The sequence below is a fragment of the Aythya ferina genome, assembly GCF_964211825.1.
Source record: "Aythya ferina genome assembly, chromosome: 35".
Taxonomy (NCBI): domain Eukaryota; kingdom Metazoa; phylum Chordata; class Aves; order Anseriformes; family Anatidae; genus Aythya; species Aythya ferina.
This window is the reverse complement of record NC_140332.1, coordinates 175,007-199,598: the sequence shown is the minus strand read 5'-3', so window position 1 is coordinate 199,598 and position 24,592 is coordinate 175,007. Positions and strand designations below refer to the sequence as shown.

The following is a 24,592-nucleotide window of genomic DNA, read 5'->3' as shown; positions in this document are numbered from 1 at the left end:
AAATCCACGCGGGGGGGCCGCCCGCTCCCCTCCCCTCCCCTCAGCCCTCCCGGGGGTCCCGCCGAGCGTCTGGGCCGCGGCCGGGAGGCGTCGGGGAGAAAAGTGCCGGGGGGGGGGGGGGGGACACACGTAGGGAGGGGGGGGGCCGGGCGAAGGCATCGCCATAAATTAGCGGGGCCGAGCTTGAGGCCGAGCCATAAAAACGGGGGAAAAAAAAATAAAAAAAAAAAATATGAAAAAAATAAACAGGCGGGGCCGGAGGGAGGGCGGCGTTCCCTTCCGCACAGCGCCGGACGCCTGTGGCCCCCCCGGGCCCCCCCCGGCGCTTCCCATGCTGGAAAATGGGAGCTGGGGGGGGAAACCCTAAAATTGGGGGGGGCTGGAAATAAGGGGGGCACCCCAAAAGGAAGAGGGATGGGATTTGGAGGGATTCACCCCAAAAAAGAGGGTCTGGAGTTAGGGGGATTCATTCACCCCCCCCAAAAAAAAAAGGAGGAGGATTTAGGGGGATTCACCCCAAAATGAGGGATGGGATTTCGGGGGGATTCACCCCAAAAGGAGGAGGGAAGGGATCTAAGGGGATTCACCCCAAAACAAGGAGGGTGTGGAGTTAGGGGGATTCAGCCCAAAGATGGCCCAGATTTAGAAGGATTCAGCCCAAAAGGAGGATTGGGAGTTAGGGGGGATTCACCCCAAAAGGAGGAGAGTCCGGATTTAGAGGGATTCGCCCCAAAAAAGGAGGATCCTGAATTAGGGGGATTCAGCCCAAACTGAGGAGAATCTGGAATTAGGAAGGATTCACCCCAAAACACCGGGAGTCCAGATTTAGAGGGATTCACCCCAAAACGCGGAGAATCTGGAACTAGGAGAGATCCACCCCAGAACGCGGAGGGCCCCGAAAGCGGCGGAACTCACCCCAAAAGCGCGGCGGGAAGAAGCAGAGCGCGAGGCGGGCGCAGTTTTTAAAAAGAAGAGCGCTTTAATTTACACAGAAGTACTAAATGTACATAATTCTTTAAAAAACTCGGTATGCACAATAAATACAGTACAAAATTATTTTATAGTACTATATTTTCGTTGCCGACGGTGACCGCGGGCGCTGGGACCAGCGGGCGGGACGGGGGGGCTCGGGGGGGGGGCGCCGGGGGCTTCTCCCCCCCTGCCGCTGGGCTTTGGGGCGTTTTGGGGCGTTTTACCTGGTTTTGGGGAATCACGGCGCAGGGGGGCCGGGCGGGACGGCGGCGACACCGGGGTGGAAGCGGTTCCCCCCCCCCCCGGCCCCCCCGAGCGGCTTTTTGGTGGGAAATTGGGGAATTTGGGAGGTTTTGGGGTGGGAGCCGGCGCTGAACGGCCTTTTTGGTGAAAAAAAAGGGGGATTTGGGGTTCTTCGCCGGCTCACGGGGGGGGAAGGAAGAAGAAAAGGAGCTGCCGGTCCCCAGCCACGCTTCCTGCTCGGATTAAAAAAAAAAAAGAGAAAAAAAAGAAAAAGAAAAAAAAAAAGAGACACTAAACAAAACCCAACCGCGTTAATACACATTTTTTATATAGATGTAGATAAAAAAAAAAAGGAAAACGCCGAATGTTGGCGCCCGGGGAGCGGCCTCCCTTCATTGCTCCCCAGGACCAGAAATCGAGAGAATTCCAAGAAAAATGCCCGAGGAGGAGCGGCCCGGCCCTCCCTGTGCGAAAACTGAAATAAAAAAAGGGGGAAAAAAGCGCCAAAAAAATAAAAAAAAAATCAAGAGGTGAGAGCGAGGCGCGGGCACGCGGTGACCCCCACGGCTGGAGACGCGTGCCGGAAGAAAAGCCTCAACCGTTTTGGGGAGATTCCTCCCTTTTTGGCGATGCCCCAGAGCGGGGACTTCTCCTTCCCCCCCCCCCCCCCGTGGGATTTGGGGGCGCACGGACGCTTTTAAGGCCTCTTTTGGGGACAAAACGAGAAGAAAAGGGAGCGGGGAGGGGGAGCGCGGGGCCTGAGCTCCCCCAGCTCCCAAGCTGGGCGGCGGCGGGGCGAAAACGGGCCGAATAAATAAAATCGCGGGGTTTTGGCTCAAAAAGCCCCCCCCCCACCAAAGGGTTGAGGCTTTTGGGGACGAGCTCCAGGCACCGAGGGGGGGGGGGGGGGGGGGGGAGCGGTTCCCAGGCCCGGGCCGTGGATTTATGGGTTATTTATGGGGTTTTTTCTCGGAAACGAGACGAAAGAAGAGTTAAAAAAAAATTAAAAAATTAAAAAAATAAAATAATAAAATAAATTCAAGGGGGGGGGGCGGCGCTCCAGGAGCTGGCGCGGCTCCAGCGGACGTGCAGGGCTGGCCCCGTCCCGCCGCCAGGAGCCCGGGGCACGCGAGGCTGCTTTTTGCCCCATTTTTTCCTTTTTTTCCCCAATTTTTTCATTTTTTCCCCATTTTTCCTTTTTTTTCCCATTTTTCTTTTTTTTTCCTCATTTTTCTTTTTTTTTTTTCCCTTTTCCCGGTGAAATTGCCCCAAACGAGGCCCGGCCGCCCTTCTCCTGGCTTTGGGGGGGGGGGGGGGGGGGCTCCTGCTTCCTGGGCCCCAAATTCACTCAATCTGACCCCAAAAACTCAGGCTCCTGGCGCGGGGGGGGGGGGGACGGAGCGAGTAAGGCATGGGGGGGGCACGCGGCGGCACCGGCTCAACCTCAGGCACGGCGAAAGGGGGGGGGGGGGGGGGGGGGCTCCGAGAGGGCAGAAACGGGAGCAGAAAGGGGAAAAAAAAGACAAAAAGCCACAAAAAAAAAAAAAGAGGATTTGGGGGGGGGTCGCCGAGGAGGAGACCCCGCTCCGAATTCGTGGGGGGGGGTCTCGGGGGCGTGCTGTGGACTTGCCTTCGGTGCGTAGTGTTTGCGGCTCCTTCCCGGGGCGCTGAGGGTCCAAAACCCCCCCCCGGGAATAATTTAGAGGAGGGGGGGGGGGGGCGCCCAAATTTCGCCTCTTTTTTTTTTGGGGGGGGGGCAGCGCCTGCAGAGTCCTCTTTGGCCTCCCGTTGGTTCGCCTCCGAGCCTGCTCCCCGGGGTGCTGAGATTTGGGGTGGGGGTGGGGGGGGTGGGGATTTTTTTTGTTTTTTTGGGGGGGGGGGGGAGAGAAAATAGACCGCCGGGTGGGGGGGGGGGTTGAGATTAGCCATTTGTTACAGAATCTAAATTACACAGCCAACAACACCTACGGGCCCCCCCCCAGTCCGCCCCCCGCGCTCGGCGGCCGGGCCCCTTCCTATCGATGCCGTGAAGGGGGGGGGGCTCCGTGTGGGTGTTTTTTTTTTTTGGGGGGGGGGCTCCTCGTGGCGTCCTCGCTCGCTGTTATCTGTTCAACGTCCTGGCTCCAAGGCCGCCGTTGTGACTGGGGGCGAGGTAGGGGTCCGTGCGGCGGGCGGGCGAGGAGAAGGGCGAGGAAGAGGAGTTGTAGGAGGAGGAGGAAGGCGTCCGGCCGCCGGGCGGCCCCCCCGGCCCCGTCCCCGGCCCCCCCCCGGCCTGAGGTTGCTGCAGGTTGAGGATGCTGTCGATGGCGCTCTGCAGGTGCTCGGTGAGGGAGTCGTCCTGGGGGCTGTCGCTGGAGAAGCTGGCGTTGTCCACCTCCACCGACTCGGATTTCCTGCGCTTGGGGGGGGGCAGCGGCACCTCCCAGCCCAGCTCCGCGCCCCCCACCCCGGTGGCGGCGGCGGCGGCGGTGGCGGTGGTGGCGGGGGGGGGCTCGTTTTTCAGCATCCCCCGGTAAAATTCCTCCTCCACCTCGGCCAGCTCCTTCAGGAGGCCGCTGGCGCTCGAGTCGTCGCCCTTCATGGGGGGGGGGGCGGCGGCGGCGCCGTCCTGCAGCGCGAGGAAGAGGAGCTTGGAGCCTTCCTCCGCCCGGCTCCTCTCCGCCACCGCCGGGGGGGCCTTGTGCGAGGCGATGACGCCCCCCCGCGAGCCGTCCTCCCGCTTGAGGGGGCCGCCGGGGGTCTTGTCGGCTTTGGGGGGGGGGTGGGCGCCGCTTTTGGGGCAGGAGTCGGCCGGGGGGGGCTTCTCGGCCACGAAGGCGTCGACGTTCTCGCGGTAGGTCTTGCGGAGGGGCAGGCGGCAGGAGGGGGGGGCGGCTTTCTTCTCCGGGGGGGGGGGCACTGCAGCAGCAGCGCCGTGCTCCACCGTGCCGTTCATCTGCGAGGTGCTGGTGGTGGAGGAGGAGGCGGCGGTGCTGGGAGGGGGGGGCTGCTCGGCGGTTTTGATCACCCTGCAGACCGGCGGGGGGGGCGGCGGCGGCGGCGGCGGGGGGGGCGGCGGGGGGGGCTGCTGGTGCACGGGGTCGAGGGCGGTGTTGTGCACCACCTTGCTGAGCCCGGCCTCCTGCTTGATCTTGAGCTTGAGGCCGATGCGGCTGCGCGCCTCGTAGGTCTTGATGGGGGGCTTGCTGCGCGAGGGCAGCGCGTCCTCGTCGCCGTCCAGCGCCGGGGCGGGGGGGTGGGGGGCGGCGGATTTGGCCCAAGTGACCGAGGGGGAGCCCCCGCCGTGCTTGATCACCAGTTTGGGGGGGTTGAGCGGCGGGGCCGGCTGCGCCGACGGAGCCTTGGGGTTGTCGGAGGCGAGCGCGGTGCCCGAGGAGGAGGAGGAGGAGGAGGAGGAAGAGGCCAGCGCTGCCGAGGACAGGCTCTGCGAGCGGGAGGAGGAGGAGGAGGAGGAGACGTACTCGTCTGCAAGGGAACAACGCGGGGTCAGGGGGGGGGGACACACGGGAGACACCCGCAGGAGCCCCGGGGGGGAGGATCGGAGCCCTGAGGCGCTGCAGACACCCGTGGCACTGCATCCACCCGTGGTACTGCATCTACCCACAGCACTGCATCCACTCGTGGCACTACATCCACTCATGGCACTGCATCCACTCGTAGCACTGCATCCACCCGTAGCACTGCATCCACCCACGGCACTACATCCACTCGTGGCACTGCATCCACTCGTGGCACTACATCAACCCATGGCACCGGAGTCACCATGGCACTGCATCCACTCGTGGCACTGCATCCACCCACGGCACTGCATCCACCCATGGCACTGCACCAATGCCACCCATGGCACCGCATCAACCCATAGCACTGCATCAACACCCATGGCACTGCACCCACCTGTGGCACTGCACCCAACATCCACACCCACAGCACTGCATCCACTCATGGCACTGCATCCAACATCCACACCCGTGGCACTGCATCCACCCCCATGGCACCACATCCACCCATGGTACTGCATCCACCCGCAGCACTGCACCCACCCGTGGCACTGCATCCACACCCGTGGCACTGCACCCACCCCCACGGCACTGCACCCACCCGTGGCACTGCATCCACACCCGTGGCACTGCACCCACCCCCACGGCACTGCATCCACCCGTGGCACTGCATCCACCCGTGGCACTGCACCCACCCGCGGCACCGCTCCTGCCCCTCACGACCGGCTGCGGCAGCGCCGTGCCCGGCCCCGGAGGGGGCAGGGAAGCAGCAGGAAGGAGGCAGGGGGTGAGGACGGGCGGGTAACGCGGAGCAGCAGCGCGCCCCCCACCTGGTTTCTCCTTGGCCAGCTGCTTGTCCAGCGCCAGCATGGTTTTCTCCTCCTGGATGAACATGCGGTCGATCATCACCATCTCCGCCGAGGGGCTGACCCTCTGCGAGGGGGAAAAGGGGAGAGGGGGGAGAAGGGGAGAGGGGAGAGGGAGAAAAAGGGGAGAGGGGAGAAATGGGGAGAGGGGGGAAAAGGGGAGAGGGGGGAAAAGGGGAGAGGGGAAAAGGGGAGAGGGGGGAAATGGGGAGAGGGGAGAGAAGGGGAGAGGGGAAAAAGGGGAGAGGGGGGAAAAGGGGAGAGGGAGAAAAAGGGGAGAGGGGAGAAAGGGGAGAGGGGGGAAAAGGGGAGAGGGGGGAGAAGGGGAGAGGGGGGAGAAGGGGAGAGGGGGGAGAAGGGGAGAGGGGGGAGAAGGGGAGAGGGGGGAGAAGGGGAGAGGGGGGAGAAGGGGAGAGGGGGGAGAAGGGGAGAGGGGGGAGAAGGGGAGAGGGGGGAGAAGGGGAGAGGGGGGAGAAGGGGAGAGGGGGGAGAAGGGGAGAGGGGGGAGAAGGGGAGAGGGGGGAGAAGGGGAGAGGGGGGAGAAGGGGAGAGGGGGGAGAAGGGGAGAGGGGGGAGAAGGGGAGAAGGAGAAAAAGGGGAGAGGGAGAAAAAGGGGAGAGGGGGGAAAAGGGGAGAGGGGGGAAAAGGGGAGAGGGGAGAGGGGAAAAAGGGGAGAGGGATAAAAAGGGGAGAGGACTCGTCAGAGGACGGGGTTGGAGCAGGCCCTGCCGAGGACACGGCCCCATTCCCGTGGGACAGGGGCTGAGGTGGGGGGGAGCTGCCTCAACGCCCCACCCCGCACAGCTCCCGGCCCCCAACCCCCTCGGGAAGGGTCGGGGGCAGCGCCAGGCCCTGCAGGACCACCTCCAACCCCCCCCCGTGAGGTGTGCAGCCCCCCCCCAGGCCTTACCCGGGACTCCTCCAGCAGCAGCAGGCGGTATTTGTTCAGCATGGCCTGCGTGCGCTTCAGCAGCTGGGCAGACACCACCTCGAACTCCTCGTCCACTGGGGGGGCGGAAAAAGAGGGGGGGGGGGGCTGTGAGGGGCTCTGGTTCTCAGCCGGGGGGCTCCTGGGGCACGGGATCTTCAGAAAACACCCCGGGGAGCCCCCGGGTGTGGGGTCGCCCTGTCCCTAATGACCCCAAGGACCTTTGGGTGCCGTCCCTGATGACCCCGAGGACCCTTGGGTGCCATCCCTGATGACCCCGAGGACCTTTGGGTGCCGTCCCTGATGACCCCGAGGACCCTTGGGTGCTGTCCCTGATGACCCCGAGGACCTTTGGGTGCCGTCCCTGATGACCCCAAGGACCTTTGGGTGCCGTCCCTGATGACCCTGAGGACCTTTGGGTGCCGTCCCTAATGACCCCGAGGACCTTCCTAATGACCCCGAGGACCCTCAGGTGCCGTCCCTAATGACCCCGAGGACCCTTGGGTGCCGTCCCTAATGACCCCGAGGACCTTCCTAATGACCCCGAGGACCCTCGGGTGCCATCCCTGATGACCCCAAGGACCTTTGGGTGCTGCCCTGCGAATTCACGCTTTTCGGAGCGACGGCACTGCTGCCGTTTCCTTTTTTTTGGCTCTAAAACCAGCCCGCGTGCCCCTTTTTTTTTAATTTTTTTTGCATTTTTAAAGCAGATCTGGCCCCCCCGGTGATTTGGGGGTCGTGGCAGCCCCCCCGCAGCGCTCACCCTTCCTGTAGTCCTGCGGGGAGGGCAGCATCCCCTGGTAGACGTGGTAGGGCAGCAGGCGCTGCAGCGCGTCCTCGAAGGAGCGGAAGGAGGATTTGTAGTCGGGGTGCAGCACCGCGCCCTGCTGCTTGTGCAGCTGCTCCAGGAAACTGGGGGGAAAAAAGGGAAAAAAGGGAAAAAAAAAAAAAAAAAAAGAAAAAAAAAAAAAAGGGGGAGAGGAGCCCCGAAATCACCACGCAGCCCCCGCCGCGGCGAGGAGCCGCCGAGGACTCCCGCGAGGAGCCTGTTTTTTTTTTTTTTGGGGGGGGGTTGTTGGAAATTGGGAAAGTCGCCCCCCAAAGCGGCCCCAGATGAGGGTTTGGGTTGAAAAATGGTCAATTTGCTTAAATGGGAGGGGTTTTTTTGGCCCCGCCGTGCACTCACCAAGCCTCTTTGCTGGGCTGTAGTGTGGGGGGTTTCTTCAGGCTGCCGAGCTTGCTGTCATACTGGGGGGGGGGAAAAATATCAGAGGTGAGGGGGGCAGATGTAGGACTGCGGGGGGGGTCCTCTAATTGGGGGAATTCCTCCTCTTTTGGGGATTTAGGGACCCCGAGCGGGGTTGGGAGGGGTGGCGGCTGCCCTAGGAGGGTGGGGGGGTTGGAGCAAGAAATCGGGGGGGGTTTGGGCATGGAGACCCCCCCCCGGGTGGATGTAAGGATCCTTTGTGGGGTCCCCAAATGAATTCCAAGAAAATTTTCGGGATCCACGGCTCCCGTCCCAGCTCGGTGGGCGCCGGACCCCCCCCGGGAGCCCCCCCCCGAGCCCTCACCAGGGTTGGGGTCTGCACGGGGCCGGAGGGCACGAGCTGCGGGAGCCCCTTCCCCACCACCTGGATCTGCAGGGGGCCTTTGGCCAGGTTCAGGCCCGACACCGAGCTGATCACTCCGGGCTTCGCCTGCAAAAAAGAGGGAAAAAAGAAAAAAAAACAACAAAAAAAAATTAGTTTTGGGGTCCCAAATCCCCCAAATCCCAGCTCCTCGACCTCCGATGTGGTGAGAAGCGGAGGAGCTTCCCCCCCCCTCCCTGCTCAGGTGGAAATTCGGCGGTTTAAAAACCCATTTCTGCACAAAAATAGGTTTTGTTCTGCTTTGTGCTCCCCAAAATTTGTGGCAAAAGCCAAAATTCCCCCCAAAAACAGCGCCTGGCCCTGCAGGGGAACGAATCCCCCGAGGGTTTGTTGCTGGGGCAGTGTCCGGCTTGGCTCCGAAATGGGGCGAATTCCCAGCAAAACGGGTAAATGGTGAAAAACCTGAGATTTGTCTCACCTGGGCGGGCTGCTGGATGGCGAGGGGGGGTCCCGGCTTGCCCTGGGCCGCGGCCCCCTTCCCGGCGGGGATGGGCGTGGGGGCGCTGGGGAAGGGTTTGCTCTCGGCGGGCGCCGGGGCGGCGATACCTGGGGGGGGGGACATGGGGGGGACATGGGGGGGTCACCCGCATGCACCCCCCCCCTCAAGGGTCCCGCCAGCATCGGGTTGAGCTTCGCCTGCGGTGCTGGAAAACCCCAAAAGCCCCCAAAGCCCCCCAAAACCTCCCAAAGCCCCCCCAGAACTCCAAAAAGACCCCCCAAAGCCCCAAAAAGCCCCCCCAAAGCCCCAAAAAGCCCCCCCAGAACCCCAAAAGCCCCCCCAAAGACCAAAAAGCCCCCCCCAAAAAAACAAAAAGCCCCCCCAAACCCCCAAAAGCCCCCCCAAAGACCAAAAAGCCCCCCCAGAACCCCAAAAGCCCCCCTTGAACCCCAAAAAGCCCCCCCAAAAAAAACAAAAAGCTCCCCCAGAACCCCAAAAAGCCCTCTCAAAGCCCCCCCAAGAAACCCCAAAAAGTCCCCGGGGATGGCCCCAACCCAAATCATGCCGGGCTGGGGGGGGGGGTCAATGAGGTTGGGGGGGGGTAACAAGGTCTGGGGGGGACAACGAGGTCTTGGGGGGAGGGTAACAAGGTCTGGGGGGGGTCAATGAGGTCTGGAGGGGGGGTCACCAACCTGTGGTGGGCGTCGGGCCGGCGGGGGGCGCGTGGCTGTGTGGGGGGGCGGGCGTGGTGGTCACGGCCCCCCCCTGGCTGCTGACTAGCACGGAGGAGGGCTGGCTGCTGAAGGGGCCGAGCGGGGGGGCGGGCTGGCTGGAGGGGGGCTGCTTGGCCTGCAGGATCAGCCCCTGCGGCACCTGGGGGGGGGCGAGAGGAGGCGGGGAGGGCTCAGGAGGTGCCCCCCACCCCAAAAAGGATTTGGGGGGGGGGGTTAAGGGGGTCTGCTCGCGCCGCGCTGCTCCTGCTCCGCGCCACGGGGCCCCAAACCCCAAAAAAAACCCACGCTCGTTGCCCTTTCCGTCCCTTTTTGTCCCCATTTTTGCCCCCCCACCCCTTAATTAGGCGGGGGGGGCACTAATGAGGGCCTCGTGGCCCCAGTTTGCCCCCCCCCACCCTGCACAGCCCCCCCCTCCCCATCCCGAGGGGTCGCACGCACCCGAGGGCGCCCCGAGCACCCTGACGGGGGGGGGTCTTAGGGTCCTAAAGCGAGGGGGGGGGAGCCCCCCCCCGGCCTCGTTAGCTCTTAATTACCTGCGGGAACCTGTCCAGTAATTGCTTCTGCTGAGGAGCGGGGCTGGGGGCGGCCGGCAGGGGGGGGAAGGGGCCGGGCACCAGCTGAAAGCTCCGCTGAGGCTCCCCCAGGTGGAGCCCCGGGGTGGGGGTCGGGGGCTTGGCCCCCCCCCCCTGGGGGGGGAACTGCAGCTGGAAATGGGGGGAGTGGGAGTGGGGGGCGTCCGGGGGGGGCGCAGCCGGGGGCTGCCCCTCGCAAGGGGGCTGGAAAGGGGCCGGAGGTTGGGACGGGGGGCGCAGGGGGGGCAGGGGGGGCGTGGGGGCGAGGGGGTTTTGGATGACGTAGAGCCCCCCCGCGAGGGGGGCCTGGGGGGTGCAGGAGCGGGCGAGGGGCTCGGAGGGGGGGCGGGGGGGTTGGGAGGGGGGGCGCGAGTGGGGGCGGGAGGGGGGGCGGGAGAGGGGTTGGGGCTGCGAGGGGGGGCGGGCGGCGTGCGGGGAGGGCATTTGGGGGGGGGGCAGCTGGGGGGCGTCCCCCCCCAGGGCGGGGGGAGCGAGGGAGGGGGACGGGGAGGCTCCAGGGAGCTTCTGCTGCCCCGCGGGAAGCTGCAACAGAGAAGGAAAAGCCAGAGGTTAGTGGCAGCCCCGCAAGCCCCCGGCCCCCCCCCGGGGGTCTCCCCGCAGCCCCCACCCCCGGGGGTCGCCCCCTGCCCCGCGCTGAGCCGAGGGGAGAGGGGTTGGGGGGGTTTGGGGGGGTTTGGGGGGGAAGGGGGGGAAGGGAGAGGCCCCACAGCCCCAAATTGCTGCCCCAGGGGGGTGTCAGGAGGATCAGGGCTTGGGGGGGGGTTTGGGGGGGGTGACAGCCCCGGTAATTAATGGGGGGTTAATGGGTGGGTTGGTAATTAATAGGGATGGTAACGGGACGGCCTCGTTAATTAATAGGGGTGTTAATGGGATGTCCCGTTAGTTAACGGGGATGGTAATGGGATGGCCCCATTAATTAATAGGGGTGTTAATCGGATGTCCTGTTAATTAACGAGGATGTTAACGGGATGTCCCATTAATTAAAGGGGATGTTAACGGGATGTTCCAGTAACTGATGGGGATGGTAATGGGACGGCCCCATTAATTAACAGGGATGTTAATGGGATGGCCCGGGAACTAACAGGATGTTAACGGGATATCCTGTTAACTAATGGGGATGTCAACGGGATGGCCCCATTAATTAACAGGGATGTTAACGGGATGCCCCATTAATTAACATGGATGTTAACGGGGATGGCCCCACTAATTAACAGGGATGTTAACAGGACATCCTGTAAACTAACGGGGATGTTAACAGGATGTCCTATTAATTAATAGGGATATTAACAGGACGGCCCCATTAATTAACAGGGACGTTAATGGGGTGTCCCGTTAATTAACAGGGACGTTAATGGGGTGTCCCATTAATTAACAGGGACGTTAATGGGATGTCCCATTAATTAACAGGGATGTTAATGGGATGTCCCATTAATTAACGGGGACGGCCCTGGCCCACCCAGCCCAGCCCTCCTGGCAGCGGCCCCCAGGGGCTGTAGGGGGGGAGGAGGAGGAGGAGGAAGAGGAGGAGGAAGCAGCCGGGGGGGTTAGTGGGGACGCGGGGGCAAAAGCAAGCTGGGGGGGGGGAGCGGGGCTGGGAGGGGGGACAGGGGGACAGGGGGACGGACGAGGGGACGCCCCCGGCCGAGAGCCACCCCCAGGGCTGGGGGGGGGCATTTGGGGAGGGGGGGACCGAGACGGAGCAAAACCGGGGGCACCCACGGGTGCGGCGGTGCCGGGGAGCGATTTGGGGTGCCCTCGGGATGTGCTGGGGTAGGGTCTGGATGTGTAGCTGTGAGGGTCACCAAAATACCGAGATTTGTCACCAAAACGCCACCATCGTCACCGAAATTCTACCATTGTCACCAAAACGCCGCGATTTGTCACCAAAACGCCACGATTTGTCACCACAAACTGCTCTTTGTCACCAAAATGCCACGATTCGTCACCAAAACGCCACCATTTGTCACCAAAATGCCACCATCGTCACCAAAACCCCAGGATTCGTCACCAAAACGCCAAGATTCATCACCAAAATGCCACTGTTGTCACCAAAACACCAAGATTTGTCAACCAAAACCCCACCACTGTCACCAAAACACCAAGATTCATCACCAAAACACCATCTTTGTCACCAAAACACCATCTTTGTCACCAAAACGCCAAGATTTGACACCAAAACACCATCACTGTCACCAAAACCCCATGATTTGTCACCAAAACACCATAATCGTCACCAAAACGCCACGATTTGTCACCACTACACCCCAACTTGTCACCCAACCACGACTGTCACCAGCAGCCCGCGGTTCCTCGCCACCAACCCGCGCTTTGTCACCACCAGCCCGAGATTTTTCACCAAAAAAACGAGATTTGTCCCCAATCCACGGCTTGTCACCACCAAACCGTGCGGTATCACCGATAAACCGCAGCTCGTCACCAACAAACGGCAATTTGTCACCAAGAAACTGTTACTTTTCACCAAAAAGCCACGATTTGTCACCAATAAACCGCGATTTCTCACCGACAAGCCATGATTTGTCACCAACAAATCACCATTTTTCACCAATAAACTGATTTTTCACCATTAAACCATTATTTTTCACCAACAAGCTGCCATTTGGCACCAACTAACCATGGTTTGGCACCAACAAACCATGATCTGTCACCAAAAATGGTGATTTTTCACCAATAAATTCGTATTTTTTACCAACAAGCCATGATTTGGCACCGAGTAACCATGATTTGGCACCAACAAACCATGATTTTTCACCAATAAACTCATTTTTCACCAATAAACCATGATTTTTCACCAACAAACTGCCACTTGGCACCAACTAACCGTGACTTTTCACCAACAAACCGTAACTTTTCACCAATATCCCACCATTTGCCACCAACAAACCACGATCTCTTACCAAAACCGGTGACTTTCCCCCAATAAATCGTTATTTTCCACCAAAACAAACCCTTATTTTCCACCAACTAACCGCCCCTTGGCGCCCACCATCCACAATCACCCCGACAAGCGGGCACCCCAGCCTTGGCGATGCCGGGACGCCGCGCGGTGCCACCGGGGCCTGAACCCAATCCCCGATCCCCGATAACCCACGGGGCTCAGCCCCAGCACCCACGGGGACCCCGAACCCGTCCCCGGCACCCATGGGGACACTGAACCTGTCCCCGGCACCCACGGGGACACCAAACCCATCCCTGGCACCCATGGGGACACCGAACCCATCCCTATTACCCATGGGGACACCGAACCCGTCCCCGGCACCCACGGGGACACCGAACCTGTCCCCAGCACCCACGGGGACCTTGAACCCGTCCCCAGCACCCATGGGGACACCGAACCTGTCCCCGGCACCCATGGGGACACCGAACCCATCCCTATTACCCACGGGGACACCAAACCGGTCCCCGGCACCCAACGGGGACCCCAAACCCGTCCCCGTCCCCCACGAGGCATCCCCCCCGCGGTGCGGATCTACTCGCCTGCTGCAGGAACATCTGCATGGAGTCCTGGCTGATGACGGCGCCGGCGGCCGCCTGGCCCAGGATGATTTTTTCGGGGCTGGAAGAGGCCAAACCGGGGCTGGGCTGAGCCGGGGCGGGCGGCGGCGGCGGCGGCGGCGGCGGCGGGGCGGGCGGCGGGGGCTGCACGCTGAGCTGCAGCGGCGGCGGCGCGGCGGGCGGCTGCGGGGCCGCCTGGACGGTGAGGATGGGCGACTGCTCGGCGCCGGGGAGGAGGCCGGCGGCGGAGGCGGGTTGCGGCTGCACCAAACCGGGGCTCTGGCTGCTGGCGGCGGCGGCGGAGGGGGGCTGGATGCTGACGGCGGGGCCCAGGTTGTCGGCGGCGTTGAGCATGGCCACCTGGCTGGGCAGCGTCACCCCCTGGATCACCGTGGGGCCCGGCTGGCCGATGGCACCGCCGGGCAGCGAGGCGGCCACCGCCGGCTGGCTCTGCGTGGTGAGGCCGCCGGCCAAGGACACGGGCATCTGGAAGAGGGCCGGCTGCCCCACTTGGCCCGGCTGCAGCTGGATGGGGGCCGAGAGGATGTGAGCGGTGCCGTGGGCGTTCTGCGAGGTCAGCACCTGGCCCAGGTTGAGCTGCCCGGCCAGGTTCTGGTTGGTGAGGATCTGCGCCGGCAGCGCCTGGTTGGCGATCAGCTGCCCGCCCGGCCCCGGGCTGGTGATGATGTGCGCCTGGCCGCTGGCGTGCGAGGCGGCGAGGATTTGGCCGCCCATGTTGGCCGGCAGGGCCGAGAGCTGCTGCGGGAGCTGCACGGCGGAGGCGCCGGCCAGCTGCCCGGGGAGCAGGAACTGGTTCTGGCCCTGCAGCACCGCCTGCGGCACGTGCTGCGCCGGGATGACGATGCTGCTGCCCTGGTTGAGGAGCTGCACGCTCATGGGCTTGCTGAGCGCCGGCTGCTGCGGCGGGGGCTGCTTGAAGACGTTGGCCGGCAGCCCCTGGGGGAAGCCCGAGAGCACCACGTTCTGGCCGGCCTTGCCCGCCATGAAGGTGAGGTTCTGCTGCGCCTTCTGCTGCTGCAGGGCGGCCTCGTTGGGGATGGCGAGCGCGGCGTTGTTGGGGGCGAAGGGCTTGGGGGTGATCTGGTAGAGCTTCTGCTGCAGGACGCCGGCGGGTTTGGGCTGGATGGGGGTGGGCGTGCGGTGGATGATGACGTTCTGCGCCTGCACCAGGGGGCTGCTGAGGCTGGAGGTGACGGTGAGGGGCTGCGAGGCCGGGGCGCCGGCCACGCCGCCGAACACGGAGCCGCCGTTGAGCGTGGTGGTGGCCACGGCCGGCAGGTTCTTCTGCAGCACCAGCCCGGCGCCCTGCGGCGAGACCCCGGCCGAGGCCAGCGTCACCTGCTGCTGCTCGGGGGCCGGCTGGGCGATGTAGCTGCCCACGGGCATGGCGGCCACCGGCGAGGGCTGCACGGGCTTGGCGATCAGCTGCTGCGCCGGCTGGTTGATGGCCATCACCTGCTGGCCCACCACCTGGATGGGCGCGATGCCCAGCGCGCCGCCGGGGCTGCCGTTGGGCAAGCCCTGCAGGTTGGAGATGGGCTGGATGGTGACGTTGCCCAGCCCCACCTGCTGCAGGAAGGGCTGCACGCTGATGGCTTTGTTCACCACCTCGGCGCCCACCGGCTGCTGCACCAGCGCCTGGTGCGTGAGGACGGCGGGCTGCTGCAGCCCCAGCAGGTCGGCGCCGCCGGAGAAGATCTGCGGGGCGCCGTCGGAGGCGGCTTGCACCACGGGCTGCAGCGTGGGCAGCTGGAAGGAGCCCAGGTCCAGCTCGGCCTCGGCCTCCAGCGTCTGCTCCGTGATGTTGGCCTCCTGCAGGCTCTGCTGGAGGATGTCGCAGGGCTGCTCTGCGTTGGGCAGGGCGGCGGCGGCGGCGGCGGCGCCGCTGCCGGTCGGGGAGCCCAGGATGTCATCCTCCAGGAAATCGAGGTCCACGCTGGTGGCGGGCTGGCTCTGCTCGGCGTTCAGGTGGTTGCCGGAGGGCTCCTGGACGTGCAGCTGGGACGCGGGGGGAGAGAGGAGAAGGAGTTGGATTGGGGGGTGTGGGAGAAACGGGGGGGAGGTTTCCTGCTCTGCCTCGCGGCCCCGCCGGTGCTCGCAGCGCTCGTGGTGTGGGGATGGCAAAGCTCTGCACAAAGCATCGCCACGGGGAGCCCGGAGCTGCCCGGACACCTCGAGGAATGAGCCTGGACCCGGTGTTAGGAGCCAGCGGGGTCAGGGCGCGCTCCTCGCCCTCCCTAATTCCTCGGGGATAAACCCGAGGCTGCTGCCGGGGCCGGAGGGGGAAATTCTGCTCCCTAAAGCGAGAGCCCCGCGCCTCCCCTCGCGCCCAGCACCTCGCGCTGCCCCGCACCCGGGAGGGAGAAGCGCCTTTGGAAGAGGAGAATCCAAAATCCAGCAGAAAATTTAAATCTATGAACTAATTAAAGGCGCGCAGAGCTAACCCTCAGCCCTCCGCTACGCTCAGCGGCGATAAATCAGCAGCGGCTTTGAGCAAAGTCCTCAGGAAAAAAAATAAAGAGCAACGCGAACAGGAACGGAGGGGACAAAAAAAAAAGGTTCTGTTAAATTTACGTGCAGGTGGAGGGGGAAAAAATGACCTTCGGGCCAAAAAAACAGGTTCTTGGGGCAAAAAGAGAAGGGTTTTAGAGTTTCTGCCTCTCGTTTCCCCTCTGCTACGCCCGTGGGATGTGAGGGAGAGGACGAGGAGCGCTCCCTGCTCCACCCGGGGGGAGCGAAGCGGATGGTGAGGAGACATTTTTGCTCCAAAACGCCCGAATTTTCCCCAAATTCCCCCTGGAGGGCTGGGAGCGCCGCTGCTCCTTCCCTGCTCTCCTTCCTCCCGCGAGCATCGGGTTTGGCTCCCCCCGACCTGGTTGGGGGGGGGACCCCTTGGGGCTGCTTCTCTCCAGATCCGGGGAGCACTGCCTGCAAACGAGCCTCAAAACCAAAAAAAAAAACAAAAAGGGGGAAAAAAATCAAAAGGAAGGTTTCTAAGCTACCGCTCCCCACGTAGGAATGACCCAAATACATACCCCAGCACCTTCAAAAAAGGCACTGGCTGCATCTCCTGTGTTGTCCAGGAGATCATCACTGTCAATCTGTAATTAAAAAGATTTAATTTACTTTCTTTACACGGAGTATGAAAAAAAAATCATGAAAAAAAACAACAACAAAAAAAGCCCAGTTCAGCGCTGACTGGGAACGGCACGCGGGCAGCGGCGGGGCAAGCCTCCCTCCCAGCCTTCCCGGGAGAACACCCGTTTTTGCCTGAAATGGCCCCAAAATGCCAGGTCGAGCGGCGCCCGACCCCTTTCTGCCGAGGTCCCCGAAGCGCCGCCACCAGGGCTTGGGCAGAGCCCAACAGAAGCGAGGAAAAAGGGGGAAAAAAGGGAAAAAAAAAATAATAAAAAAAAAAAGAGTCGTGGAAGTGGAAGGGGTCTCAGCCCGGGGTTGTCTTTGACCGGCGCAAACGTTTTTTTTTTAGGCAAAATTTTTTTAGTTTTTTTTTTTTTTTTCCCCGCGAGCGAGGCCCCCGCTCACCTTCTCGGATCCATGGAGGAAGTCGTTCAGGGCCTGGGGGTCGCTGTAAAACAGGAGGGGAAGAGTTTAGGGGGAGAAAACCTTCAGGGGATGGACCCCCAACCCCCAAGGGGTAACGAGGGGCTGGGCAAAGCGCCCTGTGCAGCCCTAGGTGGGTTTTTTTTGGGGGACAGAACACAATAAACCACCAAACTCCCCATTTCCAGCCGTTTGGGCACCCTCCCGAGCACACCCAGGGGTTCTTTTTTTTTGGGGTCTCTCAGAATCAATCTGAGGCCGGCGGAGGAAAAGCAGCGAATCCGCTGGCGGCCCCCCCAAAATCCCACTCACCAAATGACATCAAGCAAGCACCGGCCGTCTTCATCATCCATGTCAACTGCAAAGAGAGGAGAGGAGAGGAGAGGAGAGGCGCGTTATTGGGGTGGGGGCACCACGGGGAGCCTCTCCCCCCGGGGGGGGCACCTACCTAGGGGCGCTCGCCGCCGCTCATCCTGCCCGGGCCCGCCGCAAAATCCCCGCGCACGACCAGATCTGCTCAGGCGCTGGGGGTCCTCTGGGCTTCAGCCTCCCTGAGCACAAATAATGGAGTTATTTTGGGGTGTTTTGGGGTGTTTTTGCAAGGGGCGGGGCGCCGGCTCCCCCCCGCCGCCTCCTGGCGCGAGCCCCATCCGGAGAGAGCCAAGCAGGCCCAAAAAACCCATCCAGAAGGGACAAAAAAAGCCCTTTTTACAACCAAAATGGGGGAGCGGGGAGAGGGAGGTCGGCGGGTCCGTCCTACCCGACGCCAAGCGAGGTTTGGTGCATGTTTTGGGGGCGTTTGTACGGTTTTGGGATGTTTCTTTGTGTGTTTTGGGGTGTTTGTATGGTTTTGGGACATTTCTTTGCATGTTTTTGGGGCGTTTGTACGGTTTTGGGATGTTTCTTTGCATGTTTTTTTTGGTGTTTGGATGTTTCTTGGATGTGTCTTTGCATGTTTTTGAGGCATTTGTATGGTTTTTGGGGCGTTTGTATGGTTTTTGGATGTTTCTTTGCATGTTTTTGGATGTTTCTTTGCATGTTTTTGGGGCGTTTGTACGTTTTTTGGATGTTTCTTTGCATGTTTTGGGGGCGTTTGTACGTTTTTGGGGCATTTCTTGGCACATTTTTGGGCTATTTGGGTTCAGAAGGGGGAGCCGAGGGTCTCCTTCTGACAACCTCAGCCCCAGCCGCCCTCTTCGCCAAACCCCTTTTGAGGAGCGGGGCTGGGAAACGCTCATTTTGGGTTTATTTTTCTTTTCCCCGTCGTGTTTTTGGTGTTATTTTGGTGTCCCCCCCCCCGCCCGGATCTGCTCCGCAGCTGTGGGCTGGGCAGGGCTCAAATGAGGCCGCTAACGAGCTCCGAGCTAACGAGGAGGCGCGAGCCAGCTCAAAAAAGGGACGGGAAAGCGGGGAACCCGCTGGAGGGGGACCCCGCGGGGCTCCACGCAGCGCCACGACCCTGCCCAAAATTTGGGGGCTCCCCAGGACCGCCCCCCCAGCTGGGGGAAGGCAGCAGGAGAGGAATTCCCCAATTTTGTGCCTTGGGAATTGGATTTGACCCCAGGTGGGCTCGTTTCTGAGCAGCCGGGTGGCCAAAAACCCTACAAAAACCAGCGGGGGCTTCACCGGGGTGCTGGGGGGCAAGAAAAGGGTGCCAGGAGCCCACCGTGTCCCCCCCCCGCGTCCCCTCCCCTCTTGCTGCCCCGTTTGACGCACCGGGGTGTCAAAAACCATCATTAGGCCGAGCCCAGAGCATCCAAATCGGGGATTCTCCACCCAAAACCCCCCCTGGCGACGCCAAGCCGAGCAGTTACGGGAACGCGGAGCCAGATAGGGCGCCGGCACCGAGCCCGGGTTGCCCAAATCCCCCGACTTTGTCCTTAAAATCCGCCCCGCTCCTCCCGACGTGCCCCAGCCCCCCGGGGGGGGTCGCCCACCCCCTGCCCGCTGCGGGAACGCGGAACCCCGGGGAGGACTTTACACCTTGGGGACGCCTCCGGACTTTACCCCCTGCACCGCCCGGCGAGGAGAGGTGGAAAAACCAACCCCGAGCGGGCACCTCGGCCCCACAGACCCCCAAAAATCCCCCAAAATTCACTCCTGACCCCCCCCCGCAGGCGTCACCGCGTTGGGACCACCAAACTTTAGGGTTTAGGGTGGAGCGAGCTGCAGGACCCCACCCGTCCTGCGCCCCACGGCGCCACCCGCTCCTTTTCCCACCCTTTCGGGTGCCATTTTTCTCTTTTTGAGGTTTTCTCCAGCAAAATTGACCCCGGAGCCACGGGACGGGGTCGGGGCCCTGCTGTGGGACCCCGGGGAAGCCCCCAGGTCCCGGCAGGAGCCCCCCCCTCACGCTGATAAATATTTGAGCCGCAAGGAGCCGCCGCGCGGGGTGCTGCTCTTCTTCTTCTTCTTCTTTTTCTTTTTTTTTTTGTTTTTTTTTTTTTTCCTTCTTCGCTCGCAGAAATTTAAAAAAGGAAACGGGGCAGATTCTGAACATACCGACGGCCAGCGGCTATTTTTAACGGCCGGCTCCCGAGCGCCGTGCCCGGGAGCTCCAGGAACCGGGCGCGAGCGGCGCTGCCCCCAGCAGCCCCCTTTGTGTCCCCCCCCCCCCCCCGAGGGTCAATCCCAAAATTTCGGAAGCCGGCGGCCACGAGCAGAGCCCGCGGGGGCCCTGCTCCGGTTTAGGCTCCCAGCGCCGCTCCGATTCAGGTTCCCAGCTCTGGTTTAGGCGCCCTGCTCTGGTTCAGGTTCCTTGCGCTGATTCGGGTCCCCAAATCCGCTCCGATTTCGGTTCCCAGCTCCGCTTTGATTCAGGCTCCTGGCTCCACTCCGATTCAGGCTCCCAGCACCGATTTCGGTTCCCAGCTCTGCTTCGATTCAGGCTCCCCACTTCACTCCGATTCAGGCTCCCGGTTCCACTCCAATTTCAGTTCCCAGCTCCACTCCAATCCAGGTCCCCAGTTCTGCTCCGATTTCAGCTCCCAGCACCAATTCAGGCTCCCCGGTCCACTCCAATCCAGTTCAGGCTCCCCGCTCCAGTTCAGGTCCCCAGCTCCACTCCGATTTAGGTCTCCAGCTCCACTCCAATCCAGGTCCCCAGCTCCACTCCGATTTTGGCTCCCAGCACCAATTCAGGCTCCCTGCTCCAATCCAGTTCAGGCTCCCTGCTCCAGTTCAGGTCCCCAGCTCCGCTTTGATTCAGGCTCCCCCACTCCACTCCGATTCAGGCTCCCTGCTCCGATGCAGGTCCCCAGCTCCACTCCAATTTAGGCTCCCCGTTCCAATCCAGTTCAGGCTCCCAGCACCACTCCGATTCGTGCCCCCAGCTCCACCCCAATTCATCCTCCCCGCTTTGATCCAGTCTCCCCATTCCTCCCAGTCCCCAAGACTCCACCAAAACCCATCTCCATCCTCCCACCCCTCCCGACCAGCACCTCTCTGCGCCCCAGGACCCCCAACCCCGAGAAATTCGGGGTCCCCTCACGCCCACCCCCCCCCAGCCCCCCGATTCACCGGTGCCTGGTGGGAGGCAGGAGCCCGGCGCCCGCTGCTCGCTCCCCTTCCCTCCCTCCTTCCTCCTCCCAGCGCCGCCTTTTGCTCCAAATCATTTCCAGACTTCGCTCGGGAGCGGCACCGGGGGCCCTCGGCGGTGCCCGGGGAAAAAGCCAAACACCGGCGCCGGGCCTGACCCCGAAACCGAGAATTTCGGCCAAATTTTCCCCTCCAAAATCAACCAGAGAGCTCCCACCACTCCCTTCCCTCTCTCCAAGCCCACCGCGGCCGCTGGCGGTGCTGCAAACGAGGCGATTTCACCCCAATTTCACCCCGATTTCGCCGCGATTTCGGCAGGTTTCCCCGCGGAGGCGTGATAACCCCTCAGAGCCTGAAATTGGGCAGCCCCTTCCTGCCAAAAACCCCAAATTTGGTGGCCTGAGCCCGGCAGCGCCGCAGCCACCGCGCCAGCGACTCCCCAGCACCAAGCTGGGCTCCGCCGAGGCGCCGGGGAGAAAATTTTGGCCATGGGGGCCGAGGAAGAGGAGGGCGGCACCCATGGGGGGGCTTGGGGAGGAAGGAGGGGGTCCCACTGGGTGTCCCCGTGGTGCTGTCACCCTCCAGCATCGCCCGGCACCGAGCGGCCCCCGGTAGCAGTAGGAGGGGGCCACCCACACCCCAAGGCACCCCGAGGTACCCCCAGGGCACCCTGAGGTGCCCCAATGCACCCTGAGGCTCCCCCAGGGCACCCCCCATGGCACCCCCAAAGCACCCTGAGGTGCCCCAAAGCACCTCAAGGCACCCTGAGGCACTCCCAAGGCACCCCAAGGTGCCCCAAAGCACCTCGAGGTGCCCCAAGGCACCCCCCAAGGCACCCCAAGGTGCCCCCAAGGCACCCTGAGGCACCCCCCATGGCGCCCTGAGGTGCCCCAAGGCACCCCAAAGCATCTCAAGGTGCCCCAAGACACCCCCCAAGGCACCCCAAGGTGCCCCAAAGCACCCCGAGGCACCCCCAAGGCACCCCAAGGCACCCCGAGACACCCCCAGGGCACCCCAAGACACCCCAAAGCACCCTGAGGTGCCCCAAGGCACCCTGAGGCACCCCCAGGGCACCCCTAAGACACCCCAAAGCACCCCAAGGTACCCCCAAAGCACCCCAAGGTGCCCCAAGCCCAGTGGGGACCCCCTGAGCCCACCGGGCCCCTCGTGGGGTCACCAGGGCACGGGGCTGGGGGTGCTGATGGCAACAAGGTGGGTGCTCAATGTGGGGGGTGCACAGCGCCCGGGGGGGGTGCACAGCACCCAGGGGGGCAACGTGGGGGCACAGAACGCCAGGGGGGTGCAGGATGTGGGGTATGACACCCAGGGGGGCACAATGTGGGGGGTGCAGGATGCCAAGGGGGGGGGCACGACACCTGGGGGGGTGCAATGGCAGGGGGTGTAACCCCTGGGGGGGGCACCGTGAGGGGTGCACAGCACCTGGGGGGGCGCAATGGTAGGGGGTGTTTGACATCGGGGGGGTGCATCACTTGGGGGGGCAATGCCAGGGGGTGTAACACCGGGGGGGGCACATCAGGGGTGCAGAACACCGGGGGGGGGGCACATCACCATAGGGGACATCACCGGGGGGGGCCACAACATCATGGGGGTGCAATGGCAGGGGGCGTAACGTCGGGGGGGGGCAATGCCAGGGGTGTACAACATCGGGGGGGGGGCAGATCACCATAAGGGACATCATGGGGGGGGGCACAACGGCAGGGGGTGTAACACCGTGGGGGGGGCACATCAACAGTGAGGGGGGGGCTCGTCAACAGTGCGGGGGGGGCAATACCAGGGGCGCACAACATCCGGGGGGGGGAACATCCCCGGGGGGGGCCATCCCCGGGGGTCGCGGCCCCCCCCCCCGCCGTGCCGAGCGAACAAAAGGCGGGGGGCGTCGGGGCGCGGAGGGGGGGGGGCGCAGGAGGAGGGGGGGGGCCGCAAACTCCACTTTATTCGGCCGCGGCTCCCCCCGGGGCTCGTGGGGGGGGGGGGGGGGTCCGGGAGAGCGGGGAGGGGGCGGGGAAAAGGGGCGGGGGGGGAGGGGGGGAGAGAACCGGGAGGGGAGGAGGAGGAGAGGGGGGGGTGGGGGGGGGGTGAGAAAAGCGGCGGGGCTCGGGGGGGGGGGCCCGGAGCGGGAACGGGGCCGGGGGGGGGGGGGTGAAGGAACGGGGGGGGGGGGGGCCGGGAGGGGAGGGGGGGTGGGGTGGGGGAGGGGGGGGCGGGGGAGGGGGCCGGGATCGCTACATTGTAACAACTCACCGTGAGCTCTGAGCGGCGGCCGGCGCGGGGTCTCCCACACATCCCCGCACGGGCTCCGGAGCCAGGACCCCGGCAGGCACCGAGACGTAGCGGGCCAGCGCGCTGCCTGATCGCCGGGCGCGGCTGCGGGGAAGGGGCCGGGCCCTACGGGCGGCATCGCGGCGGCTGCGGGGCGGGGGGGGGGCGCGAGAGGAGCCCCCGCCGGCCCCCGCCCCGGGCTGCTGCCGGCATGGGGCCCCCCCCTCCCGGCTCACCCCCCCCTTTTCCCTATTCCACCCCCCCTTTCCCTCTTTTACCCCTCCCCTCCCCTATTTTACCCCCCCTTTTCCCTATTTCACCCCCCCTCTCCCTGGTTTTACCCCCCCCTTTCCCTGTTCCCCCCCCCCCTTCCCTATGTAACCCCCCCCTCTCTATTTACCCCCCCCCCTCTCTGTTTTGCCCCCCCCCCCCCCCTCTAACACCCTGCAGGAGCCCGCTCAGCCCCGCTCCCCTTCTCGGGGGGGTCCCCGGGGCTCCTCCGCCGCCCCCCCCCCCACCCACCCCCTCTCCCCGGTGTCCCGGCTCCCCCCCCCCTTAATTAACAATTAATTAGTGGCTGGGGACCGCGGCGCTGCGCCGCACGCCTGTTGTGACACCACAGCGCGGGGGGGGCGCGGGCCCCCCCGCATCGCTCGCTCCCGGTTCCCGCCCCCCCACACCGGGCACCGCCGCCGCCACCACCACCACCGGGCAGCGGCAGCGCGGCGCAGGCACAACGCGGGGCAGCCCCGGCCCGCCGCGGGGTCCTCGCCGCCAGGCTCCGCCCCCGCGCCGGCTCCCGCGGGCCATTGGCGCGCCGCGGGGCGGGGCGGCGCGGGGCAGGGGGCGGGGCGCGCCGCCGTGTTTACAGCCCGCCATTGGCTGGGCGCGGCGGGGGGCGGAGACAGCGCCGAGAGGGGCGGGGCCGGGCGGGGCGCCCAGGGGGCGGGGCCAAGGGGACCCCGCGGGGCCGGGGAGCGCGGGACGAGACCCCCGGGACCCCAGACCCACGGGGACCCTGCCCCGAGCCCCACCGGGACCTGGGACCCCCGGGACCCCGGCCCCAAGCCCCAGGGGACCCCAACCCCAAAGGGAGCAGCGCCCACGGGGACCCCAGACCCATGGGGACTGAGCCCCTTGGGGACCCGGGACCCCCAGGACCCCGGCCCCAAGCCCCAGGGGACCCCAACCCCATAGGGACCAGGGCTCATGGGGACCCCAGACCCACAGGGAGCAAGTCCTGAGCCCCACGGGACCCCAGACCCACGGGGACTGAGCCCCATGGGGACCCGGGACCCCCAGGACCCCAGCCCCAAGCCCCAGGGGACCCCAGCCCCATAGGGACCAGGGCTCATGGGGACCCCAGACCCACAGGGACCCCACCCCGAGCCCCACGGGGACCAGGGACCCCCCCAGGACCCTGTCCCTGAACTTCAGGAGACCCCAGACCCACAGGGGCTGAGCCCCATGGGAACCCAGGACCCCGGCCCCAAGCCCTGTGGGGACCCAGGACCCTGGACCTGAGCCCCAGGGGACCCCAGACCCAAAGGGAGCAGGGCCCACAGGGACCCGGGACCCCCAGGACCCTGACCCCAAGTCCCAGGGGACCCCAGACCCACAGGGACCCCACCCTGAGCCCCAGGGGACCCCAACCCCTTACTTTTGGCTGATTTTTCGCCCCCTTTCGGCTCATTTTTCACCCCATTTCTTCGGGATCCCCCCGGGGGGGTGCCTCAGGCATCGCTCGGGGGCTCGGCTC

At 64.1% G+C, this 24,592-nt stretch overlaps 1 protein-coding gene across 3 annotated transcripts; it reads right to left on the bottom strand.

Moving 5' to 3' along the window:
- Nucleotides 1-3,130: 3,130 nt before the first annotated feature.
- BICRA (BRD4 interacting chromatin remodeling complex associated protein) lies at nt 3,131-22,852 on the bottom strand. Of its 3 annotated transcripts, XM_084501923.1 has the most exons (15): nt 22,816-22,852; nt 17,465-17,567; nt 17,329-17,374; nt 16,999-17,041; nt 16,491-16,556; nt 13,417-15,453; nt 9,862-10,443; nt 9,287-9,467; nt 8,574-8,701; nt 8,078-8,203; nt 7,693-7,754; nt 7,270-7,418; nt 6,489-6,583; nt 5,543-5,645; nt 3,131-4,680 (listed from the first exon to the last, which is right to left on the bottom strand). In XM_084501923.1, exons 3-15 carry the CDS (start codon nt 17,367-17,369, stop codon nt 3,317-3,319), a joined length of 4,977 nt encoding a protein of 1,658 aa, XP_084358049.1. In that variant the 5' UTR covers nt 17,370-17,374; nt 17,465-17,567; nt 22,816-22,852; the 3' UTR covers nt 3,131-3,316. The 3 variants fall into 3 exon arrangements, with proteins under 3 accessions (XP_084358049.1, XP_084358051.1, XP_084358050.1); XM_084501925.1 differs by lacking the exon at nt 9,862-10,443; XM_084501924.1 differs by lacking the exon at nt 16,491-16,556.
- Nucleotides 22,853-24,592: the final 1,740 nt, after the last annotated feature.